General features: G+C 36.9%; 1 protein-coding gene across 3 annotated transcripts in view; it reads left to right on the top strand.

Annotated features, from left to right (window-relative positions):
* Positions 1-20,724, top strand: part of LOC127249136 (beta-galactosidase 9) — a 41,581-nt gene extending 20,857 nt beyond the window's left edge. For 2 of the 3 annotated variants that reach the window (XM_051271801.1, XM_051271802.1), the window contains exons 11-17: positions 4,765-4,880; positions 13,044-13,141; positions 13,482-13,592; positions 17,727-17,837; positions 18,975-19,180; positions 19,412-19,754; positions 19,857-20,724. In XM_051271801.1, coding sequence (XP_051127758.1) covers positions 4,765-4,880; positions 13,044-13,141; positions 13,482-13,592; positions 17,727-17,837; positions 18,975-19,180; positions 19,412-19,754; positions 19,857-20,018 — 1,147 coding nt within the window. In that variant the 3' untranslated portion in view covers positions 20,019-20,724. The remainder of the gene's footprint in view (positions 1-4,764; positions 4,881-13,043; positions 13,142-13,481; positions 13,593-17,726; positions 17,838-18,974; positions 19,181-19,411; positions 19,755-19,856) is intronic. The other variant, XM_051271800.1, reaches the window with a different exon arrangement.
* The last annotated feature ends 2,707 nt before the right edge of the window (positions 20,725-23,431 follow it).

Below are 23,431 nucleotides of genomic sequence, written 5' to 3'. Positions count from 1 at the left end.
CTCATGAATTGACTTACCACACTAACGGAATGCTATGTCTAGTCGGGTTACAGTATGATAATTTACTTTGCCTACTAGTCTTCGATATCTTTCAAGCTCCTCAAAAGTTGTTCCTTCCTAAATATTTGGTTTGGTGTCATAGGGCAATATATGGTTTAGCTCCTAATTTTTCTATTTCAGTCAACAAATCAAACACAGTTCGCTAAGAGAGAAGCGCCATTCTTTAAAATCGTACCTCACCAAGATCTTTAGTCTAAAATTGTGAGTGGATGAATTTCTTTAAAGTTAAGATTCACTCTCGTATCACTATCAGTGATAATAATGTCATCCACATATACTACAAGAAGAGTTATGTTAGAATTTGTACAACGATAAAATACAGAATGGTCGGATTTGCACTTCATCATCCTAAAAGTCTTAATCGTGTGGCTAAATTTGCTAACCACGCCTGAGGACTTTGCTTCTATCCATATAAGGACTTTAACAAACGGCATACTTTTCCGAACTCTCTATGAGCAACAAACCCAGGAGGTTGCTCCAAATACACTTCCTTGACTAGTTCGCCATATAAGAAGGCATTCTTCACATCTAATTGCCACAACAACCAATTATGGCTAGCAGCCAAAGAAATCAATATGCGAACAGAGGTCAACTTGGCGCCACACCATAAGTTTGAGCATAATCTTTAGCCATAAGACGCGCCTTGAGGCGAGCAATAAAGCCATCAAAATAGAACTTCACTACAAAAACCCAACGACAACCAATCGACTTTTTGCTTTCTGGTAAAGGAACCAACTCCCATGTGCCATTTAAGTCTAGTGTGTTCATCTCATCAATCATAGTAGCACGCTAACCAAAATGAGAAAGTGCCTCAGAAAGAGATTTAGGAATTAATATGGAGTTAATAGTAGAAACAAAGAGACAAGATCTATAGGATAAACGATCACTAGAAACAACAGAGGCTATGGGATAGGCACACTGATGTTTACCTTTACAGAGGGAAATTGGAAGATTCTAAGTAGGCTCAACCGACGGAGCAGGAACTGCATATGAGGAGGGGATTGGTGCAGAGCACGGCAGAGAGGGTATGGGACGACAACATTACACGTGTGGAAAATAGTTAGTTTGATATGGAGTAAGAGCCTTAGACCAAGTAGGCGGAGCTGGAGGTGGAGATCCAGCATAAACCAACTAATCATTGTTTGAAAGGGGAGTAAAAGCACTAGAATCTAAGGATAAACTAGTAGATTCAAAGAAGGCTACGTCCAAAGAGACAAGATAGCGGTTAAGATCCGAACAGTAACATCAATAACCTTTCTGAACACGAGAGACACTTGAGGGACTTGGGATCGAGTTTAGGGATATGTGGTTGAACATCCCGAACGTAACATAGACACCGAAAAACTCTAGGAGAAAAAGGAAATAAAGACTGACGGAAAGAGAGTTTGATAAAGTGTTTTACCCTCAAAATGGATGATGACAAACGATTAATCAAGAAACAAGCTGTAGAGATAGCATCCGCCCAAAACATGTTAGAAACTTCGTTTGGAATAAAAAAGCACAGGCAGTCTCGAGGAGAGGCCGGTTTTTGCGCTCAGATACAATATTTTGAGTCAACACGCGAAAACTGGTGTTGATTGTTCAGAGAAGTTCTGAGTTTGAATTTCAACACAAAGGCAGAAAAGTGGAAAAGACCTCATAATGAAATTTCATAAAATATATCCATGTCATTCGAGAAAAATTATCCACAAAAGTAACAAAATACCGAAAGTCCGGTTTTGACAATATAGGACAAAGACCCAAACATCAGAATAAACTAATTAAAAAGGACTACTTGACCTTTTATTAGACCGGGGAACAAACGCTAGGCGATGGAGCTTAGTAAACTGACATGACTCACAATCTAAAGACTTAATATAATGAAATTCAGGGTGTAACTCCTTCCGCAAGGATAGGGAGGGATGACAAAATTGGAAGTGAACTTCAAAGGGAGTGTGGGTACCAGAACATGCAATACGAGAATCAAACTCAACTAATGCAGGGATATAAAGGGTATAAAGCCCCTCTGACATGTGTAATTTACCAATAATCTTCCTCGTCACACGGTCCTGAAACAAACAATGATTGGGGAAGAATGAGACACAACAGTTTAAGGCTTGAGTTAGTTTGCTAATAGAGATTAAATTGAACGCAAGGCCAGGAATAAGTAACACAGAATGAAACTAAAGAAATGGTTTAGGATTAGTGACCCCAACCCCAGTAACTTGTGCACTAGACCCATCCCCAAGGGTAACAGATGAATAGCTAGAAGAAATAGATGATAAAAGGCTTGGGTTACTTGTCATATGGTCAGTTGCTCCAGTGTCAATGACTCACTTGGAAAAAGAGAAATAAGACACTTATCTGCATTAGCAAATTCAGTTGTGGTGTTGATTGATTGAGATGAATTCACCAAGTTGTCTTGGGACACAGTAAGCTGGGCATTCTCATCGTAAAAAATAGTAACCATGTGAGGCTTATTGTCGGATGTAGTCACATTTTTTGTATGAACTTTTTGATTCTGATTCTTCAACTTCTTGCAAAATCACTTAATATGTAGACTCATGACAATAATAGCAAATGATGCCCCCACCCGTGGAAGTATCATGAGTACTTGATGAGTTCCTCTAGCTTGACGGGAGGAAATAATGTCCTGTTGGCTAACCAATGCATGTATGTACAGGAGTAGGGGAAAAAGTCCCAATGTACTCAGGCACTGAAACATTGTAGATAAATGGGGAACATCAGAAGTAGTAAGTAATTGAGACTGCACATTGTCAAAGCGAGAGTGTAGACCGGTCAAAAAACTCATCACCGCCGTATGTTCTCTTTGTTGTTGTTGAACACGCGCATTACGGCTAAACAACATCAGCATATTTAACTCTTTCATAAGTTCTTTTGGCTAATATGCCTGAAGTGATTGATCCTACTATTCGGCCCGATAAAAGTTCTGACAAAAATCATAGATATGCGAAACATTTCATTCCCCAGAGTATAAGAAGCCTAAGTATTCAAACAACTCTTTAACCGTATCACACTGAATAATTAAACTCACTATGTCAGACTTAATTGAATTCTTGATTTGAAGGAATAATCTGGAATCATCCCTAAAGCAATCATAAGAGCAGGGGTCTGGGGTCTGTAGCTAAGACAGGGCCTCTGTCTTGATGATTAGCTTTACTAATACTCCTTAGATACATCTTGATAGTTTTAGACCAATCAAGATAGTTCAACCCATACAATTTGTACTCTGTGATTCTCGGAATAATAGGTACTCCATCAAGATAGTTCAACCCATACAATTTTTTGTCCCTAAATGTATCTTTTTATCCCCCATTATGAAAACACCAAACTTGCACCCAAAGGTGTATTAGAATTGCCCCGAAATTGCACCAAAAGATTAATCATGCAGCCAACCTATTACTATCCAGAGTCTGAGAGAAAACTCGCGGCGGCGAAGGGACTGACAGGTCAATTAACCTGTCTCTAGAACACATCACGCTACGCGCAAGAAGGTGTGGGGCAGCGGATGGATGGACGGGCGGCTGACAGAGACGACTTTGACTCCGGCGATGACGATGCTCGACGGCAGAAACTCCGATGATGAAATTAGCCTCCAAACCTCCGATTCTAAACCCCAAGTTAATCGCGCTCTGATACCATGTAAACTTCGTAATATCTTATTTCATGAAACAAAACTAATTTACATATAAATATAAGTACATTAATCTAGCCTACTTTGGACTACTATTTTGGGCTAGGTCCATTATATACAATTAGACCCAAATATATATATATTTACATATATTTAACAATATATAACAAGGAACACACATATTTATTCAATTTCTGGGAATATTGAATTCCACAGCCATACCATGATCATGGAATTTTTGTTATCCCATTATTTGAACTGAGCATCTTCTTTTTCATTAGTGGTGTTGTTAGTTTGGTGATTGACCTTTCCTTTCTTTTTAAGATGGTACTAATGAGTTGAAACCATTTGAGGTAATTTTGTCTGTTTTATTGATTAGTAGAATGAATGTTCTGCAATTCTCCAGTGGTCTGAGATCTGTCACCAGTTTCTAGAACAGGGTTCTTGATTTCAGCCATCACAGATGGATGCAATCAAGATAGATTCGATTGTGCTGTAGTGAAGGCTCAATATGGCTCAAGGTCATGATGCAATAAAGATTGCGACTTAGTGTTTCCAGGCACGGTCAGAGGCTCCCAAAGATTAGGAGCTCTGATGCCATCTTATAGTTACAAGGAAAAAATGTTTCATTTCATTGTGATTCCATTAGACCTATATATATACATGAAATAGACGGCTAGTTCTAGGGAGACAAGTCCCCGTTATTATGAAATTGTTCCTATCACACATAATCTTAGCATTAATAACAAGATACAATTGTGATATGCAATATAACTACAACAAGAATACAATATAAAACTTTATAAAACACACAATGAGCAACATGCTTGGGTGTAATATACTCAGGATATATGTATGTTCAGAAACAGGCACAAGATGCCGGGCTCTTCTTTATTGAAAATTGTGAAGCTTGAACATTGTTTTAGTTGGCTTGGTCATATCTGCAAAGGACATTCTGCATTCTTATTATCACATCTTCTCACACTTATATTCTAATATTCTCCACACCTCAAAATCAATCATTTTTGTTTTTCCCTCTGTAAAGAAAACATTTCTATGATGACATGCAGAATACACATTTCTGAAGAGGATATTTCATTTTGGAAAGAGACTCAGGTTGCTCCTGTGATTTCCATTGACAGCATGCGCGATGCAGTCTGCATATTTGTTAATGGCCAATTTCAAGGTATAATTTAGTGTCTAATCTCCTTATACTCTCTCTCTCTCTTTCACTCTCCATATATGTATGTACAGACATACTCTATAGGTTAATATTGGTGGCAAATACCATTGTATGCATACACTTAGACATATTAGAGGATTAATTAATATTAAATATTAATTGTTCAAATTTTCGGGTGTTAGGTTTGTTTGTTCATATCTTTTTCATCGTCTATTCTAATTCTCTTAATCTCTTCACCCACCAAATTATAACCAGTGTCGCTTCTCTTTCTACATTGTCCCAAATTTTGCTTATATGGAAGCACTTACTAACTCTCTGGGGAGAGCTTCTCATCTATTAATGGATGCAGCTCATTTGCATCAAATTGGGAAATTTGGAATAAACATTCTAAAGCAATCATATGCGACTTATGGAAAGCATTGAATAGAGTCCTATTCAACAAGAAGATATTTTTTTTTTTCATTTCTTATATGGAAGCACTCTCTAGGTGAGTCTTTCATTAGTTTGGATGCAGCTATTGTCAATTTCATCGAATTGGGAAATTTAGGACAAACATTGTAAAGAAATCCCATGGGACTCGTGAAAAAGCAAGGAATGTGATCTTCAACAAGATATTATCTTCAAATTTTGCACCTATGGAAGGACTTCTTGCCACTATTGGGGTGAGTGTCTCTTAATAATCAATGGATGTTGTATTTTTGTTGAATTTGGAACTTTGGGACAAACATTGTAAAGAAATCTTAATAGAACAACATAAAAGCAATAAGAACAATAAAACAGAATCAACCGTTTGTCCAAAAGTCCCCAGGCTACTTTATTTCCATGATCATGTGTAAAGTTCCCAAACCCTAGCTACTCTTGATTAAATGGTACTACTAAGACTTACTAGAATAAAAATAAGCCCATTCAAGAAGCAAATGACAAGCTTAACCCACAATATAATATCATAATGGAAAATCAAACTAATTAAAGCCTAAACCTACAAACAACAAGCCTAAGCGCGATCATGTCATTGATACACAAGTAATGGCTGAGGCTCCTCTCCCTCTTGCTCTTGCTCTCTATCAATTCTTCAATCTTCAAATTCACCTTGTCCTAAAAGTCAAAGTCCAGGAACTGATGCTAGAAATGGGCCACGCTCAACCAAGTTGCCTTATCGTCTGGATGTCCCACCCACTTAACCAAAATTTGATCTTTGTCTTGTTGGCCAAGCTAAAGTGGTTTTGGGTTTAAGATTTGGACTTATTGGAAACTCTAGGCTATCCAGAAATTCCAACTCCATTTAGTGTTCTCCTACTACGCATCACAACTGAGATACATGATGAATCCAGCTAGAGGCTGGTAAATAAGCTTGTATACAACCGAGCCTGCACAATCTTCTACCATAGAGGAATTGTAGAAACAGACAGCTAACTTATGGTGTAGCTTTTGTACTACGGATTCCTATCGGTGGGGCTGGACTTTAAACAATCACGATCGCGCACTCTATGCTCCACGGTTGACATTGCCCATTGGTCTACTTGGTCATTTGTTGTTGGGCATGCTCTACATTTTGTTAAGGCGGCTTATCATTACATCCCGACTACTCAACACATCTTCCTATCCTACAACTGCTATTTGACACTCCTCTTGCAAGAATTTTCGATGGTATATGGCTCTCTCTTATAGACCACCTCGAATGGGGACATCTGCCATTTGAAAGGCAATGTTGTACCAAAATTCTGCACATGCAACCAATGCACCCACTATTTTGTTTTGTCACAAGTAAACATTGAAGATATGTCTCCACCATTTGGTTCAATACCTCTGTTTGGCCATTTTCCTAGAGATGGTATGAGAAGCTGAATTTTGGTTCTTGAGGGTGTATATTTACTTTTATAAGACACTAACAAATAAAGGATCACGATCATGCAGCAGAACAATTCCTCGGACGAATGCCTCCACGACTGTATGGGCGGTCACCGGTGGTTTCAGAGCAACAAACTGTCCATACTTTGATAGTTTTTCGACAACCACCGGTGGTTTCAGGGCAATAAAGTGTCCATACTTCGATAGTTTGTTGATAACTACCATGATTGACATGTATCCTCATGACTTCGGCAAATAGGTGATTAAACCCATGGAAACATCCCCCAAATATGATCAGGTATCGGCAAGGGTTATAGTAAGCCTGCTAGAGACATAGCCTGATATTTCACTTTCTGGCACAATAAGCGTTGTGCTATGTGTATGTACCTAAACATGCCCTCTCCAATGTACAGGGTGTTAATGAAACTCATATAAAAGACGTAGAATCTGGTGTGGATCTCCAGGTAGCACTAGAAGGCCCTTAAAGAATAATCTAACAGCTTTCCACATCATACCATTGGCGACTGTCGGCAGCTGCACTATTGATTCACAATGCCCTAGATGTAATCCTCATGCTCCTTCTCCTCTAAGGCATCGTTAGTCACATCCTTTCCAATTCACTCAATTGCATCAGAATTCTATCTTTATTCCTGTAGGACACGCCCCAGTAAGAAGGGGCCCCAATGCTGCACCGCTAACACTAGACCCATCATTTCACATTCATATGCAGGCCTGATGAGAGTTCGATCATCTAATTGTTTGCTGAAATAGGAAAGGGGCTGTCGATCTAGAATCAAAACAGCACTGATTCTTGAGCCGCAAGCATTCCATTCGATCACGAAAGGGCAATCAAACTAAGACCCATCATTTCACGCTCAATACACTGATGCTGGGAGAATTCTGTTAATCATTTACGTCAATGGTATTCTGATCACCGGTGGTATAAGGAATTCAATCATTGAAATCTTTCCTTCATACAAAGTTTCGAACTAAGGATATTGGTCGACTAAAATGCTTTCTTTGCATTGAAGTTTCTTACTTCAAGTTGGGTATTTGTTTATCTCAGCCCAAGTATGTTCTGAATCTCTTGAAGGAAACCATGTTACTTGGTGCAAAGCTGGCTGAGCCCTATGGAGCCAAATGTTAAACTTGATGCAGAAAACAGAAAAATGTTTCAAAGATCCAGAAAAAGTATCGTAGACTCGTTGGAAACTTGAATTATCTAACAGTCACTGGCCCATATATTTCCTTTCTGACAAGTTTTGTCAGAAAATTTATGGAATCACCTCAAACAACATATTTGGATACTGTAATCACCTTGAACACATTGCGGTACCTGAAAAGAACACTAGGACAGGGTCTTTTATGTAAAAATCATGGTCATTCCCAGTACAGGTATATAGTGATGCAGATTGTGTAGGATTGTATGATCGAAGATTACTTCTGGTTAATGTATGTTTCTTGGTGGAAACCTTATATATTGGCAAAGTAAGAAATAAACTGTAGTTACCCGTTCTATTGCAGAATCCGAATATTGAGCAATATGCAAGTTGTGAGTTAGTTTAGTTAAAGAACCTTCTCACTGAGGTTGGTTTCCGAGATCCATCCTTTGTGGAATTAATGTGAGACAATGGCGATTCATGTTGCCACAAATCCAATTTTTCATGAGAGAACTGAACATATTGAAGTGGATTGCTATTTTGTACATGAAATGCTGCATGAAGGTCTCATTCAAGTCCCTTACATCCAGTCCACGGGTCAACTTATGAAGGCCTTGGGAGGATCACAAGCGCGATACATTTGTAACAAGCTTGGAGCTTATGATATGTATGCTTCAACTTGAATGCGAGTGTTACGAGACTGAGTACATTTATTAGTGTTGTGATATACTAGGTTTGTGAATTGTGATTTACTTAGTGTGTGAGGTGTATCTTCTATAAATATATGTATGTTGTGTATGGTAAGAATTAGGATATTCATCCAGATTTTAAATAGAAAAATCAAATGAAGAAGAACATAAATTCTATCTCAAAACTGTATCATTTTACATACAAAGATAGAAAGACTTATCTACAAAAAAAAATCCTAATAAAAATAGAAAGGACTATCCTATATCTTATTCCATGAATCATGGGATCATCCTCTATCTTATCCCATGAATCATGGGATCATTAGATGTACAAAGGAAACAAGATATTTGTTTCCTAAAATAAATTGATTCACATATTTTTCCACACTCCCCTCAAGCTGGTGAATAGATATTTTCCATTACGAGCTTGGATACAATAGGTTGAAACATTGAGTTATTCAATCATTTTATTAAAATATCTGCTAGTTGACCGGTTGTTGACACGTAAGGTGTGCAAATCAATCCACTTCATATGTTTTGTCCGGTCATGTTGCACCGGATTGTGAGCTATGCTGATTGCAGACTTGTTGTCACAATAGTCTCATAGGCCCTTCCCACTTAATTTTTAGGTCTTCAAGAATAATCTTTAACCAAAGTAGCTCACAAACACCTAGAGCTATTGCCCTAAACTTTGCTTCTGCACTTGATCGAGCTACCACATTTTGTTTCTTGCTCCTCCATGTCACAATATTTCACCCAAGCAAAGTGCAATATCCCGATGTTGACCTACTATCAACTATAGACCCAGCATAGTTGCATCAGTGTATGCTTCAAGTCTTAAACCTCCATTTCTTTTGAATAAAATACCTTTTCCTGGTGTTCCTTTGAGATAATGTATTACTCTATTGGCTGCTTGCAAATGAACCTCTTTTGGGTTATGCATAAATTGACTGATCTCACATACTACAAATGCTATATCCGATTGCGTGTGGGAGAGATAAATGAGTCTCCCTACCAATCGCTAGTACATCTTCGAGTCTACTGCAGCTTCATCATCTGTTGTCCCAAGTTTGAGGTTCGGGTCCATTGGGGTAGCCATTGGTTTGCATGCTGTCTTGCCTGTTTCATTAAGAAGGTCTGTAACATACTTCTCTTGGGAGATAAAAATCCCTTGTTTTGAATGAGCAACCTCAATTCCAATGAAATACTTCAGTTTTCCACCAACTCAATGTTTTCTTCTATTCATCATCATTCTCTGTTATCACTATGTCATCAACATACAGAAGTAGGGCTATGACTCCCCCTGAAGGAGAATGTTTAATGAACAGTGTATGATCATCTTGGCTCTGTTTATACCCCATAGCCAGCATAACCCTTGCAAAAGTCTATATAGAGCCTTCTTCAATTTACACACGGTGTGAGCATCCAAGTTCTTATCATAACCCGGTGGAACCTCCATATAAATCTCTTCCTCTAGATCCCCATGTAAGAATGCATTTTTAACATCAAATTGTTGCAGGTCCCATCCATAGTTAGCACCAACCGCAAGCAAGACTCTTATTGTATTCATTTTTGCAACATGAGCAAAAGTCTCTAGATAATCAATCCCATAAGTCTGTGTATATCTTTTCGCCACCAATCGCGCCTTATATCGTTCAATTGTTCCATCCGCCTTGTATTTGACTGTATAGACCTATCTACAACCCACTATTTTTTTTTTCCATTAGGTAACTTTACCAACTCCTAGGTTTTGTTCTTTTTCAATGCTTCCATTTCTATATCCATAGCTTGTTTCCAGTTCGCATTAGACATAGCTTGAGACACACTAGTAGGGATAGGGATGGTGTTTAGGTTAGCAAGAAAGCTTCTGTGAGGTGGTAAAAATTTCTTGAAAGATAGATTGAGCTAGAGGATACAAAGGCCTGTTTCTACACTCTCTAGATTTCTTTCTAACAGCAATGGGTAAATTCGATTCATTATCAACAACTGGTTCACCTTGTGTTTCAGTCTTGGTAATGGATTGATAAATATTATCAACTTCAACATGTGAGTTCGGATCAGAAGTTATTACCTCAGTTACTGGCTCCGGGTTAGACTTTTGGATTCCTGCTGGTTCTGGGACAGCCTTTCTTCCCTTCCTTTTGTATTTTCTTGCACACCTCATGTCTTCATCAAGTCTTTTAGCAATATCAGGACCAATAGGAGCAGCAGGAGCAGACAAAGGATCAGCAGCAGGAGCAGATTCATGCAAAGGAACAGGAGGAGGAGCACTAGGAGTAGGTTTAGGCAAAAGAGGACTAGTAGAGAGATTAAGAGGATCTAGAAAGAAACCTTCTTGATCTTTATCTTCCAGAGATGGGTTCTCCCCCTGAAGATAAAGATCTAGTGAAGTAAGATTCATTCTTAATGTGACATCTATTGACACAGAGAATTTCTTGGATGGAGGATGATAACACTTGTATCATTTTTTAGTGGAAGAGTACCCTACAAAGATACATTTTTGGGCTCTAGGATCCAATTTTCCCCTATTTGTACCATGTATATGAACAAAAGACACACACCCAAAGACTCTAGGAACAAGATTATTTGTGGTTCTTAAGTCGGGATAAAAGGATGAGAGAACTTCCATTGGACTTTTGTGGTACAAGACATGAGAAGGCAAACGATTTATGAGATGTGTGGCTGTAAGAACTGCTTCTCCCCGAAAGGTTAGAGACACCATTCTGAAACAACATTGCTCGAGTCTTCTCAAGGTCACAATTTTTTCTCTCAGCTACTCCATTTTGTTGTGGAGTATACACACAAGATGACTCATGAATAATCTCATTATTTTGAAATTAATGAGTGAGGACTTGGTTGAAATAACCCCTGGGATTGTCAAACCTAAATCTCTTGACACAGACCCCAAATTGATTTTTGACCATTGATCAAAAATTTGGTAGAACAGTTTAACATCAGACTTGGACTTCAAGAGGAACGACCAAGTGACACGGGTACAAACATCAATGAAAGAAACAAACCATCGTGCTCCAGAGACACAAGGAATAGTAAAAGGACCCCATATATCAGTATGAATGAGGTGAAAAGGAACAAAACTTCTTTTATTACTAATGAGAAAAAGGCACTCGCTTATGGTTGGCGAGTTCACACACATCACATTGAAATTCCTCAACGCTTAAATCCGAAAACAAGGTGGGAAACAAGATTTTAACAGCCTTAAATGATGGATGTCCTAAACGACAATGGTAAAGATGAATTTTCTCTTTATTGGATAAACAACTTTCTGACATTAGACCCTTACTCTTGACCAAGTTCAACTGTCTTGGCATCTCAAGGTAATAAAGGTTGTCCATTACTTAGCACGTCCAATCGTCCTCCCCGAAACTTTATCCTGAAATACACAACAACTACTATAAAAAACCACATTGCATGATAGATCTTGGGTAAGCTTTTGTATAGAAACAAGATTGTTGGATAATTTAGGGACATGAAGGACATTTTTAAGGGTCATGGCAGGGTTTATTAGAACATCTCCTACTCCTGCAACGGTTGTTAGAGATCCATTAGTTGTGGCTATTTTCCGGCTACTAGGACATGGGGTATAGGTTGAAAAGTATTTAGATGAGTGGATTATATGATCGGTGGCTTCGGAGTCCATGATCCAAGAATTGGTAAATAGTGTGTCTGAAGTATTTAATCCAATGGAAATAGGAAATGTACCTGAATATACCAGTGAACAAGTACTTGAAGGCTTCTCAAGACGGTTGATTAGAGACCTTGACCTCTCAATTTCTTCCCAATTAAGGCCATCAGCTCTTCACTTTGTGGTGCAGCAGCGATGAGTACTTGTCCAACATGGTTTAGGTCTGACATATTATAACTCGCAGCCTCCGGTGATTAGGACTAATAAACTTTGAGAAATAGTCCAAAATAAACTCAGCAATTAAGGCTGATCGAACGGAGGAAAGAGATTTAGTAGAATCAAGAACAATTCCCAAGAAAGAGCTGCTCTGATACCATCTCAGATTTTGAATAGAAAAATCAAATGAAGAAGAAGAATAATTCTATCACAAAACTGAATCATTTTACATACAAAGATAGGAAGACTTATATACAAAAATAATCCTAATAAAAATAGAAAGAAACTATATCATGGGATCATCCTCTATCTTCTCCCATGAATCATGGGATCACTAGATGTACAAAGGAAACAAGACATTTGTTTCCTAAAATAAATTGATTCACATATTTTTCCACAATTCAAAATACAATCTCCCATACAGCCAAATGTGGTGGGTCCCAATCACATGATTTCTCCAATGTCATGATCACATGACATACTTAACTCTATGTAACATGTTCTCCTGTTCGTTTTTTTTTTTTTTAATTGAAGTTTGTCTCATTATGCTACGTTTCAGTTCTGTAATATCTTTGACTTTTTGGAATATGTAATATTTCTCAAATTCAAGCTAGTGCAAAAGGAAATTGGAAGAAGGTAGTTCAACCTGTTGAGCTCATCCAAGGACAGAATGACATTACACTGCTATCTGAAACAGTGGGTTTGCAGGTTATGTACTTCACACTTTTATTATTTGTTGATAATAAAAATATTTTAACAGCCTGCCTAGCAAAATTTTCTGAATTCTATAGCTGCATGCTAGATAACCAAACATTAAAAATTCTGCAAAAATGACGTATGTCTAGAACAAATTTAGATAGGAACTAAAGTCACCAGCGAAGGAACTCTTGTGGTAATTGAATCCCTTGAACTGTGGGATGTTTCATTCCATTTTATTTGAGTTAATGATCATCAGTCATCTGCATTTTCTCTCAATATGTTAACCATTAGATTCGGTCTCATAATTCCAATTCCTATGAGTTAACTCTGGTCATCTTCTCTGGTTCAGAATTATGGCGCCTTCCTTGAGAAGGATGGAGCAGGTTTCAGAGGTGAAATTAAGATTACAGGGTTTAAAAATGGAAATCTTGATCTTACAAAAGCTATGTGGACCTACCAGGTTATTTTTGTGTTACTCAAGTGATTCTTGCTTTTAGTTTACAGAAGGATACAATTGTATTGTGTATACGTGGTTCTTTTAGTGCATTTCTATGACAATTTTATTAGTGAGAATAAATTCAGGTTATAGCATCCCGATCTCTGCTAATCTTGGAGAACTCTTAAAATGTGTGCCCTTTTTCTTCAAATAATGATTGGATATGAATGGTGGTATATGATATTGAAAAATATACTCTTACACACAGGCATATAGACATATATATAAGATATATAAATATATATATTGTCCACTATCAGTGTGTAACTGTTATAATGTTTTAGTATACTTTGTACTGCTACTCATACTATGTGTTTGAGTATTATCTAAATACTCCGCTCCGCCCGCTCCCCATAACAGTTGATGTGTTTTCTATTTTAGGTTGTCCCATAACAGTTGACATGTTTATATTTTTAATAAATTTATTTATTTTGAACATATTTTATAAATATAAATTTCTTTATATTAATCATAAATAAATAAATATATTTTTTATTTATTTGTATTATATAAAATTTTATTTTCTACCAAATGATATACATATTATATATTTTATTGAGATATAGTGTAAAATATTTGAACACATATTTTAAAATTTTTAATTATATATATTAATTCTTATTTAAAAAGTACCAGCAACACCACTCACATAAAAATTAATAAAATAATATAATTTACTATCATTAAGTTACTAGCTGCATTACTCTTAAATACTGTGTCACTAACCAAACACGTCAATTGTTCCGGGATGGAAGGAGTATTTTACATAGATATATTATCTTTTTGTATTTAATTGAGATTTAAAATGAAATTTGTTACTAAAAGTTATAACAGAACGGTTTGGTCTTTCAATTTTTAAAATTTGGTCTCTGTCAATTTGATCCTCTATCACTCTATTTGTTCAAATTTTTTGGAGAAATACTAGGACAAGGCAGTGGAAAAGGGTTTGTGAAAGTGATTAGATGTGGCATTTTGGGTGTGTTATCTCACGCCTAGTTTCTAACAACACAATTGTTTTTTGTGAGGCTGATTTGGAATCTCTTATGCCATAAAGTGAATCCTTTCAGCTATCCTTCACTCTCAAAGTTGATCTGAGGAAGAGCATTCTTTTCAGCATCAAAAGTCCCTACGCTGTCAGCTAGTGCAATCAATTGCTTAGCAGGCTTTCTTCCTTCCCATATCTTGGCAATCTCATAGCAACCAAGAGAAACCAAGTTTTAGTATAGCTTCCTATCATGAATAAATTGGATAGCGAGTTAAATGGTTGAAAAGCTAAGTTTCTATCATTTAGTGGACGTGTCACCCTAAATAAGTTCTATCAAAATCTCCCACTTCATTTCTTATCTCCATTTAAGATTCATTCTCTTGCTCTCAAAGGACTTCAGTTAAGTTCAGAAGTTCCATCTGTGGAGTCTTGGACTTAAAAGAAAAAAAGCTTCTTACTAACCGGAGAAGTATTTTCTGAAAAAATAGTTTGGTGGTGTGAGGAAATGAACTAAGCTCTATTTATTCACATATTTAAATGCCAACATGAATAGGCAACAAATAAAACACCTCTCTTGCATCTTTGGGAGAATTTTTGAGTTGTTTATTAGTTAGGATGTATTTATAGACCCGATACAAAAGGGATAAACTTAAATAATAATCGAATATATGCCTGAGCTTGGCCAAAGAAACCATAGGTGGAGTTTGAATATGGACAGACTTTATAACTGAGCATTAATTTTCGGAGCATTCAAACTAATTCTCTATCGTGGTGGTGGCACTAAACCTGAAGAAATTAGACATTTGACCAAATTAAAGTTTCTAATGGAGGCAATGCTTTGTCGCAGAATACACCAGTAATCATATGTCGCAGTGGCGATACTAAGCTTTAAAAAATTAAAGGTTTAGTCAAATTAGGATTTTCAATGGCCATGATTCTCTGTTACGGCGGCAGCAGCAATGATCCTCTACCGCTACAACAACATAAAATTAGGATTTCTCATGGCGGCGATTCTCTATCGCGGTGGCAGTACCGGTGAACCTCTATCGTTGTGGCAACACTAGACCCTAGAAATTAAACTCTAATAGGCATAAACTTCGAATAGATAATTGAAGACCAAACTAAAAAGTTGGTAAAACTAAAAACAAGTCGACATATAGGTCAGAAGTATCTTAGTAGGTTTTCTCTAGAAAATTCTAGTAATCAGACACTGGGCGCATCTTCACACGCACCTGGAGTCCACAACAACAAAGTTGTTGACCTCATTAACCGATTGTGGCCGACATGGATAGCTCACATGCACTATTTCTAACAACTTTTGGTGGCCAGTATCGTCTTAGAGTAAGAAATATGGTGGCTGTAATGCAAGGGAAAATGCATCATAAAAATGATGAAAACACTAATTAGAATGGGTTATATATTTTTCAAGTGGTAGTAGAACTTAAGTTCGAGAGCCATTTTGGTTGTACCCGGAGAAAGCGTGACTATGATACTGTATTATATTTTTGAGAGAATTTATAAGTTGTATATTAATAATGAAATTAGAATCTATTATAGACCTAATACAAAAGGAATAGACTCAAATAATAACAATATAATCTAATAAATATTTCTAAATAATAACTATCAACTTTAAATAATAATCCCTCAGTCTGTCAAAATTATGTCATTTTTCATTTTTTGGTTGTCCGTTAAACTTATGCTCAATTCATTTATAGTAAACAATTATATTCCAATTCATTTTTTAACAAATAATAAAATTCACTTTATTCACTCCATTATTTTTTTATCAATCATTTAATAAATTTTCTATAATATCCTCAATTCACTTTTTATCACCTCACTTTAATATTAAAATATCATTATTTTTTAGTTTTTATGTCCAACGAAAATTACTGGACAGAGAGGATATTAACCAAAATATCTATCTACAATATATCTCAAATACCTTCTATCGATGAAATAACTTAAGTTGTTCATAAAGTACCTATACCAAAATGTTATGGTTACACAAAATCATAGCTTCCTCATTGGTAGTGAGGGAAATCTTACAATCTCCCAATTGCACACATCACCAATCGGCATGATAGGAAACACCCATCTTATTAACATGTCTCTGTTATGATGCCTGAGACAATGGCTTGGTAAGTAGGTCAGCCACTTTTTCTACTGAATCTACACTTTGCATGGCTACATCATTTCCAAGATTTCTTGAATGATGTGATTTCAATATGTTTGGATGTGTTGTGAAACCTCATTTCCTTAGCCAGTGCTATAGCTCTATTATTGTCAAAAATAGTAATAATAATAATAATATAAAAAGAAAGTATAAATAAAAAAGAAAGAACAAAGAAAGAAAAAGAAACTGGCAACAGATCTGCTGTACTAGGAACCACTTGAAGTTCAACCAAGGACTTCCTAATCCTAATATCTTCTTTTACAGCCTTGGATGCCACCACATATACTGCCATGGTACTGGAATCTGCGGTTATTAGGCTCCTTTTCTCTTCCATTGACTTGGTCCTTAGAGTTGATTAATGATCCTGCAGTTCTTAATGTGCAATACTGATGGGATTTATGAATAAACTAACTGCAAAGCGTCAAAATTGGTTTTATAATCTTGGAATTTGTCCCACAACATTGCTTGTTGTTTTGGGGTTTGGATATGAATTTTGGTTTAAATAGTATTTTTATTATGATGTTTTGTAAGATGAATAATTTATTATTATTGGGAATTATGAAAGTTGAACAGGAAGAAAAAAGATCAAAGTTAAAACACCCTAGTTCTCTGGATTCACATGACACAAGCACGATGCCTTACACCTATTGTTAAACATGATTTCACCTTTTGTTATATGTTCTCACAAATTAAGTACAAGACATTGAAAATTCTTTAGGAAATTAAAAACTTTCCATTCCTTCAATTGTCTAAGTTTTCTTGCATGGTACAGTTATTAACATGACAATAAACTTGATGAACTGAATCTTAAACGACTTCAAATAAATTAGGCGGACATAGATTTCACTAGACTAAATTCCACTCTGCATATACTTCTCATTATCTGCTAAAGAAAAATCATGATCTAGGCTGAAGTGTTGCAATTTCATTGCAGGTTGGACTTAAGGGGGAAGCCCTAAAATACTTTTCCATTAATGAAAAAGTTTGTACAGAATGGAATCCATTGCCATCTGATGCAGTTCCAACCAGGTTTTCCTGGTACAAGGTAATGATTCAAGGATGTTAAGAAATCACTTATTGTTATCTTGGCTGTTTCATGTGATATTTGGAAACAACAAACATGTGATTATTTGAATTAAAGCATATTATTTTATGTTCATTATATTACTGATTCTCATTTAGATCAGTGGTTTATTGGGCTTATACATGCTGAGAATGTAGACTTGCATAGTATGGTTGCAAAAATTGTCTTCATATGATAGTTTGGTTACTGGAAGTGGTTGAAAAGGGTATGTAACTCCATTAAATGAATAAATATTGGTTATCTTCTGTTAGATTCAACAAATAGCTTAAGAGAAGTGAGGAAGGACAATAAATTGCTAGTGTATAACTTGGATTATATTCAAGGGAAGTGGATAGATGTGTACATACATTATATTTGTTTGCTCTCAATCTTTTTTTAAGAAATTCAGCTATTTATGTAGCCAATTAGACATCAAATAACCTTCCATGTATTATCCTTGATACCATGCCAATCCGAGATCAATTATTATCTGATGCAAAACCAAGCAACAAATTTAAGGGTCTGTTTGAATTGACTTTAAAAATAAGCAAAACTCAAAATGAGAAATTGAAGCCAAAAGTAGAACCAGTTTAATTTTATGTTTGGATGAATCTTTATAAAAACAATTTTTTATAAAATATGTTTGGATATAATAAAATTGAAAGTATTTTTAAACTATTAATTAAATTCTAATCTAGCTGAAAATATATTTATTAAATTCTATATATATATTATATTTATATAGTATATATAATTAAAATTAAAAAATATAATTAACTTTAAAAATAAATTTTACTCTAGAATTTATTTAAAACCTTTATAAATTATATTTAAAAATTAGAGTATTACATATTGTTTTTAGGTATGTGTGTGCTGCTGTAATTAAATGTTAAAAATTGTAAGCTTCTGTAAGTTAAATCAACCATTAACTTTTAAAGTAAATGCATGTATTTTATTTGCCTTGATGGTGGATTTAATGTGTTCAGACTATGATTTTTTAATGATAGCATGCACTTTGTTATTTAACACAAATCTTTCAATGTAATTTATTCTTGTCTCTAATAACATAAAGCTTTTGACTGTAAGCATCATGTTTTATGATGGTGGTATATTTTCCAGACGACTTTTGATGTCCCCAGCGGAATAGACCCCGTTTCCTTAGACTTCAGTAGTATGGAAAAAGGTCAGGCATGGGTCAACGGTCACCACATTGGAAGATACTGGATCTTAAATGCCCCACAGGATGGATGTCGGACTTGCGATTATCGTGGAACATATAATTCCGACAAGTGTGTGACAGATTGCGGAAAGCCAACTCAATCTTGGTAACTTCACTATTGAAAACTTGCTGGTTGCTGATCTATCTTCCCACTTTGCGTATGCACTTGAATGAATTACATTTGGTTATTAGTTAGATTACATTCTTCTTTCATCATCCTTGTCCACAAACCCACAATAGTTTAGCTGTTTAACTGTGGTTTGAATGAGAGCACTGCATGTTAATTTATGCTCATTATGTATAGTGTTCTTCCCATTAACTTCCTACAAATTTCCAGGTATCATGTGCCAAGATCATGGCTACGACCATCTGGAAATCAGCTTGTCATCTTTGAGGAAAGTGATAAACTTCCTCATAAGATTTCCATCGAGTCACATTTCACCGAAACTGTTTGTGCCAAAGTCTCTGAGAATCACGCTCCTCCTCTGCACGCATGGTCATATGCCAGCAATGGAACAGTTTCACTCAATCCTACAGCACCTGAGATGCACTTGAGTTGTGAAACTGGAAGCAAAATCTCCTCAATCGAGTTTGCTAGCTATGGAACTCCACAGGGCAGCTGCCAAAGCTTTTCAAGAGGCGATTGCCACGCACCCAATTCATTTTCTGTGGTCTCTCAGGTTCGTATTTGGTATCTTCCAGGCTCTATTTTCCTAAAAATTCTCATGGAAAACCAGTGATCTTTCCGGATGATTAATGTTGTTTTAATCTTTTGTGTTTAGGCCTGCATTGGGAAGCAAAGCTGCTTCGTAAGTGTCTCCAATTCTGTATTTGGAGATCCCTGTCATCGTGTCGTCAAGACATTATCTGTGGAATTGAAATGCTCGTCGTCGTCATCAGCCACCAGAGCGTCTCTAACAAACTCTCTCTCCCAATCGGCCTAAAGATAGATCTCATGATACATGCGCTGGGAGTCCTGTAAGACCTTCAAAGTTGTGCATTAAAATCTGCATTCATAAGACCTTCAAAGATTGTGCTAAAATAATATTGTCAAGAAATCCATAATAATAAAGTTAGTACAAATTATTGCTACGTGTACATTAGGTGTATGTCTTTTGACTGCAGACGTATGTAATATACTTGTTAAGTACGAGAGTTTAAAAGTATGGTTTTGACCCAAGAAATGGAAAGAGTGTGGACCCAATGGTGGGCCAAAAGTGATTTTCAGTCGGATTGACTGATGGAAACCAACAGGCTATCAGGTATATTTGGTCAGTTCATCAGATGAAGAGCCCATCCGACTTTTACTGCTGGGTCGGGTGGTTTTGAAGAAACTGACTGGAACTGCAGGGTCGGACATCTGTGGTTATAATATACCACGTGTCGGCAGAAGGTTTCTTAAAGGCAACCGATGATCGTGTGGATAGGGTAACCGACGACAGTTCAATACACGATATTAGGTAACCGACTCTGAAACAGTTTTGGACGGTTCAAGTGGGTTTTTATTTAAACAAATCAATGGATGAGGGAAAGGGGATCTTCAATCATCTCATGAAAAGTCTTATCGGAGATCACTCATTTTATAATTCTTAGTTCTAGTGCATTTTCTAGTTTTTATGTACTTTGTTTTAGGGATCTATGATCTCTGACACACTTTTATTTCAAGTTCGGAATATATTTTTGAATTTTACTTTTTATTGTTGAAAATCGATATCAACAAATTGGCAGTGGGAGAAGAGGCAAAATTTTTGATCTTACGTCCAACGAAAACTACATACGACTCCGATCAAAAAAAAAAAAAAAGAAACTACATACGACTTCGATCTGGTCGAATTGTTGCAAAGAACCTAATGGCGGGTTCATAGTCCCAAAGTCTCAGCACAACTGTCGGAGCCACCACAACGACTCCGTTGTCTATCCCGACTACAGAGGAGCTTCTCAGACATCAACACAAGTACTAAAGGAATGTTTAACATGTATTCAGCAAAGGAACAACCAGCAAACAACAGTTATGCAAGCAATGTTGCGTGAACAACAAAACTTAATCAGAATATGCTAGATCAAGCCCTTTCGAGGGTCACTTTGCATTCCATGTCTACGCCTCCAGGAATGTCTCATTCGCGTCTATAGGATAATTTTGCAGGGCCATCTTTCGTGGACAACACCATTCCAAGTGCTACCGCCCCTAGTAAGGCAAAAAGGGGAAAAACTTCTCTTACTTATCCTAACAACATTCCTTTGGGAGCAAGGATTGATCCTTTTGCAAATGTGCAGAGAGAGGAACGACCAGGGGGCAAGCACGTGATCCTATCCCGGTGCCGGATCACCATCCGTTCAGATTGGACCCAGATGATGTTGCACGCGTCCTAAGGGTCCATTTTGGTATGGCTCCCCATGTTACCAACTAACCCACACATCAACGATCATTCCCAGAGAGAATCATCATTGAACATCCTCTTCCGACGAATAATCGACCACCTGATTTTCACGTATTTTCTAGAGAGGATTGTTCGTCTACTATTGAGCACGTACGTTGTTTCACGGCTCAAATGGGAGAATCGGAAATAACATTTTTTACAAGTTACAGTTGTTTGGTTTATCTTTGACCAAAACAACATTTTTTTGGTTCGTCAATCTGCAGCCAGGGCAAATTCATACCTGGGAAGGGTTGGAAGCAGCTTTTCATACCAAGTTTTTCAATCTTGTTCCAACGGTATCTTTGACTGATTTGTTGGAAATTAGACAAATTCCAGAAGAATCTTTTGCACAGTTTATAGAGAGAATTCGTCTAATGAAGGGTAGATGCCCGACTGTGATAGAGGAGAAAGAAATGACCAATCTCGTGGTCCGAAATATGTATAGACGGTTACGTGAGGTGCTAACTGCTCATGATGTCGAGGATCTGGCCAGTCTTGCATCTAAGGCTGGACGTTTAGAATCGTTGTTTAGAGAAAAATATCTGAATTTCCGGCACAACAAGGTCCAGCAGATGGCCAACATAGAAATATAATCATATTCCCCAAATTTGGACCCGGCGGTGGAAGCAGAAAAAATGGCAGCAGAGATAGTCAGTGGGGAACCGTACGTCTGCCCAAAGCTGAAACCAATTCTAGGAATAGAAGGAAAGGATCAGCCGACATTCGAAAGTTCTAAGGCAGACGAGATCTTTGATATTTTATTAGCAGATGGACAAATCTGAAATCCTAAAGGCCAACATCTTGCCACGAAAGAAAATATCAAAGGAATGCCGTATTGCAAATGGCACAAATTTATTTACCTATAGTAGGGGTCAATGCACACACTTCCGGAAAGAAATTTAGAGGGACATTAAAGCTGGACGTTTGAAATATATCACATTGGGAGTGGAACAACAACCGTTTCCAATAATGACAATGGCCACAATAGGGGTTTTCCCGAACAAGGGTTCAACAGAATGAGCGCCCCCATAGGAGAATCATAAGGAAAATTTCAAGTTGTGTGAAGACCGAGTTGTAGAAAAATGGGATAATCCCGACAGAACTTACAAGGTGGAACTTAAAGACCGGGTGTTAGTCCGAGATCATCCGACTAGGAAGCCTTGTTCAATCAGTAGCAAATGGAGTCAAAATAGGAAGACGTTGCCAATGGATGTCGACCCTCGATTCCCAGGTATGAATCGTACCTAGATTCGCAATGCTAAACATAGGTATACTGCTAGGTATTGTCGTAATTCTAAAAATAAAAAGTTTTCTACGTCGGGGCTTGAACCTGGAAAGTATCTCTGGATACCGTTATGGATTACATAACCGTTCAGAAGGAAAATCCAGAAAGGCCTAGTAAGAAAGCAAAGTGTTACAAGTTTCAGTATTGTAACCGAATCAATATAGATCCAATCATAAAAGAGACCAACGAAGATCGCCGAGGAGTTCATTTCGGGTCATTCTCGCCACTAAAGTTCATTCACTTATGAAAAATTAGGTAGGCCATGTCAACAGACAATACCCTTTTGAAGTCGGGATGTCAAGAATGCACTGGAAACAAGATGAGCCGATTTGGGCTAGTTTGGTGAATGAGTGTATGGAGGAACCTGAATGGGCAAAAATAACAAATCAGGATTTTGAAACCAATAACCGTCCACCGATTTTTTTTCTCCCCTTCCTGAAGGGATGGTTCCTCATCTGAAACTCTTTTATGTCAATGTTTATATTTGTGATTAGCCAATTAGTAAAATATTTATTGACAATGGGGTGGTCTTTAATGTTATGCCTTTAAAGACTCTTGAAAGATTGAGCAAAGAAACCGCTAATTTATCACCCGTGGATATTGAAATAACAAGTTTTACTGGGCACCCAACCAAACTAGAAGGCATGATGGTGGC

This window comes from Andrographis paniculata, unplaced genomic scaffold, assembly GCF_009805555.1.
Source record: "Andrographis paniculata isolate CXL003 unplaced genomic scaffold, ASM980555v1 Contig35END, whole genome shotgun sequence".
NCBI classification, from domain to species: Eukaryota; Viridiplantae; Streptophyta; class Magnoliopsida; order Lamiales; family Acanthaceae; genus Andrographis; species Andrographis paniculata.
Note: the sequence above shows the minus strand (reverse complement) of the source record. Positions and strands in the feature narration are given on the sequence as shown.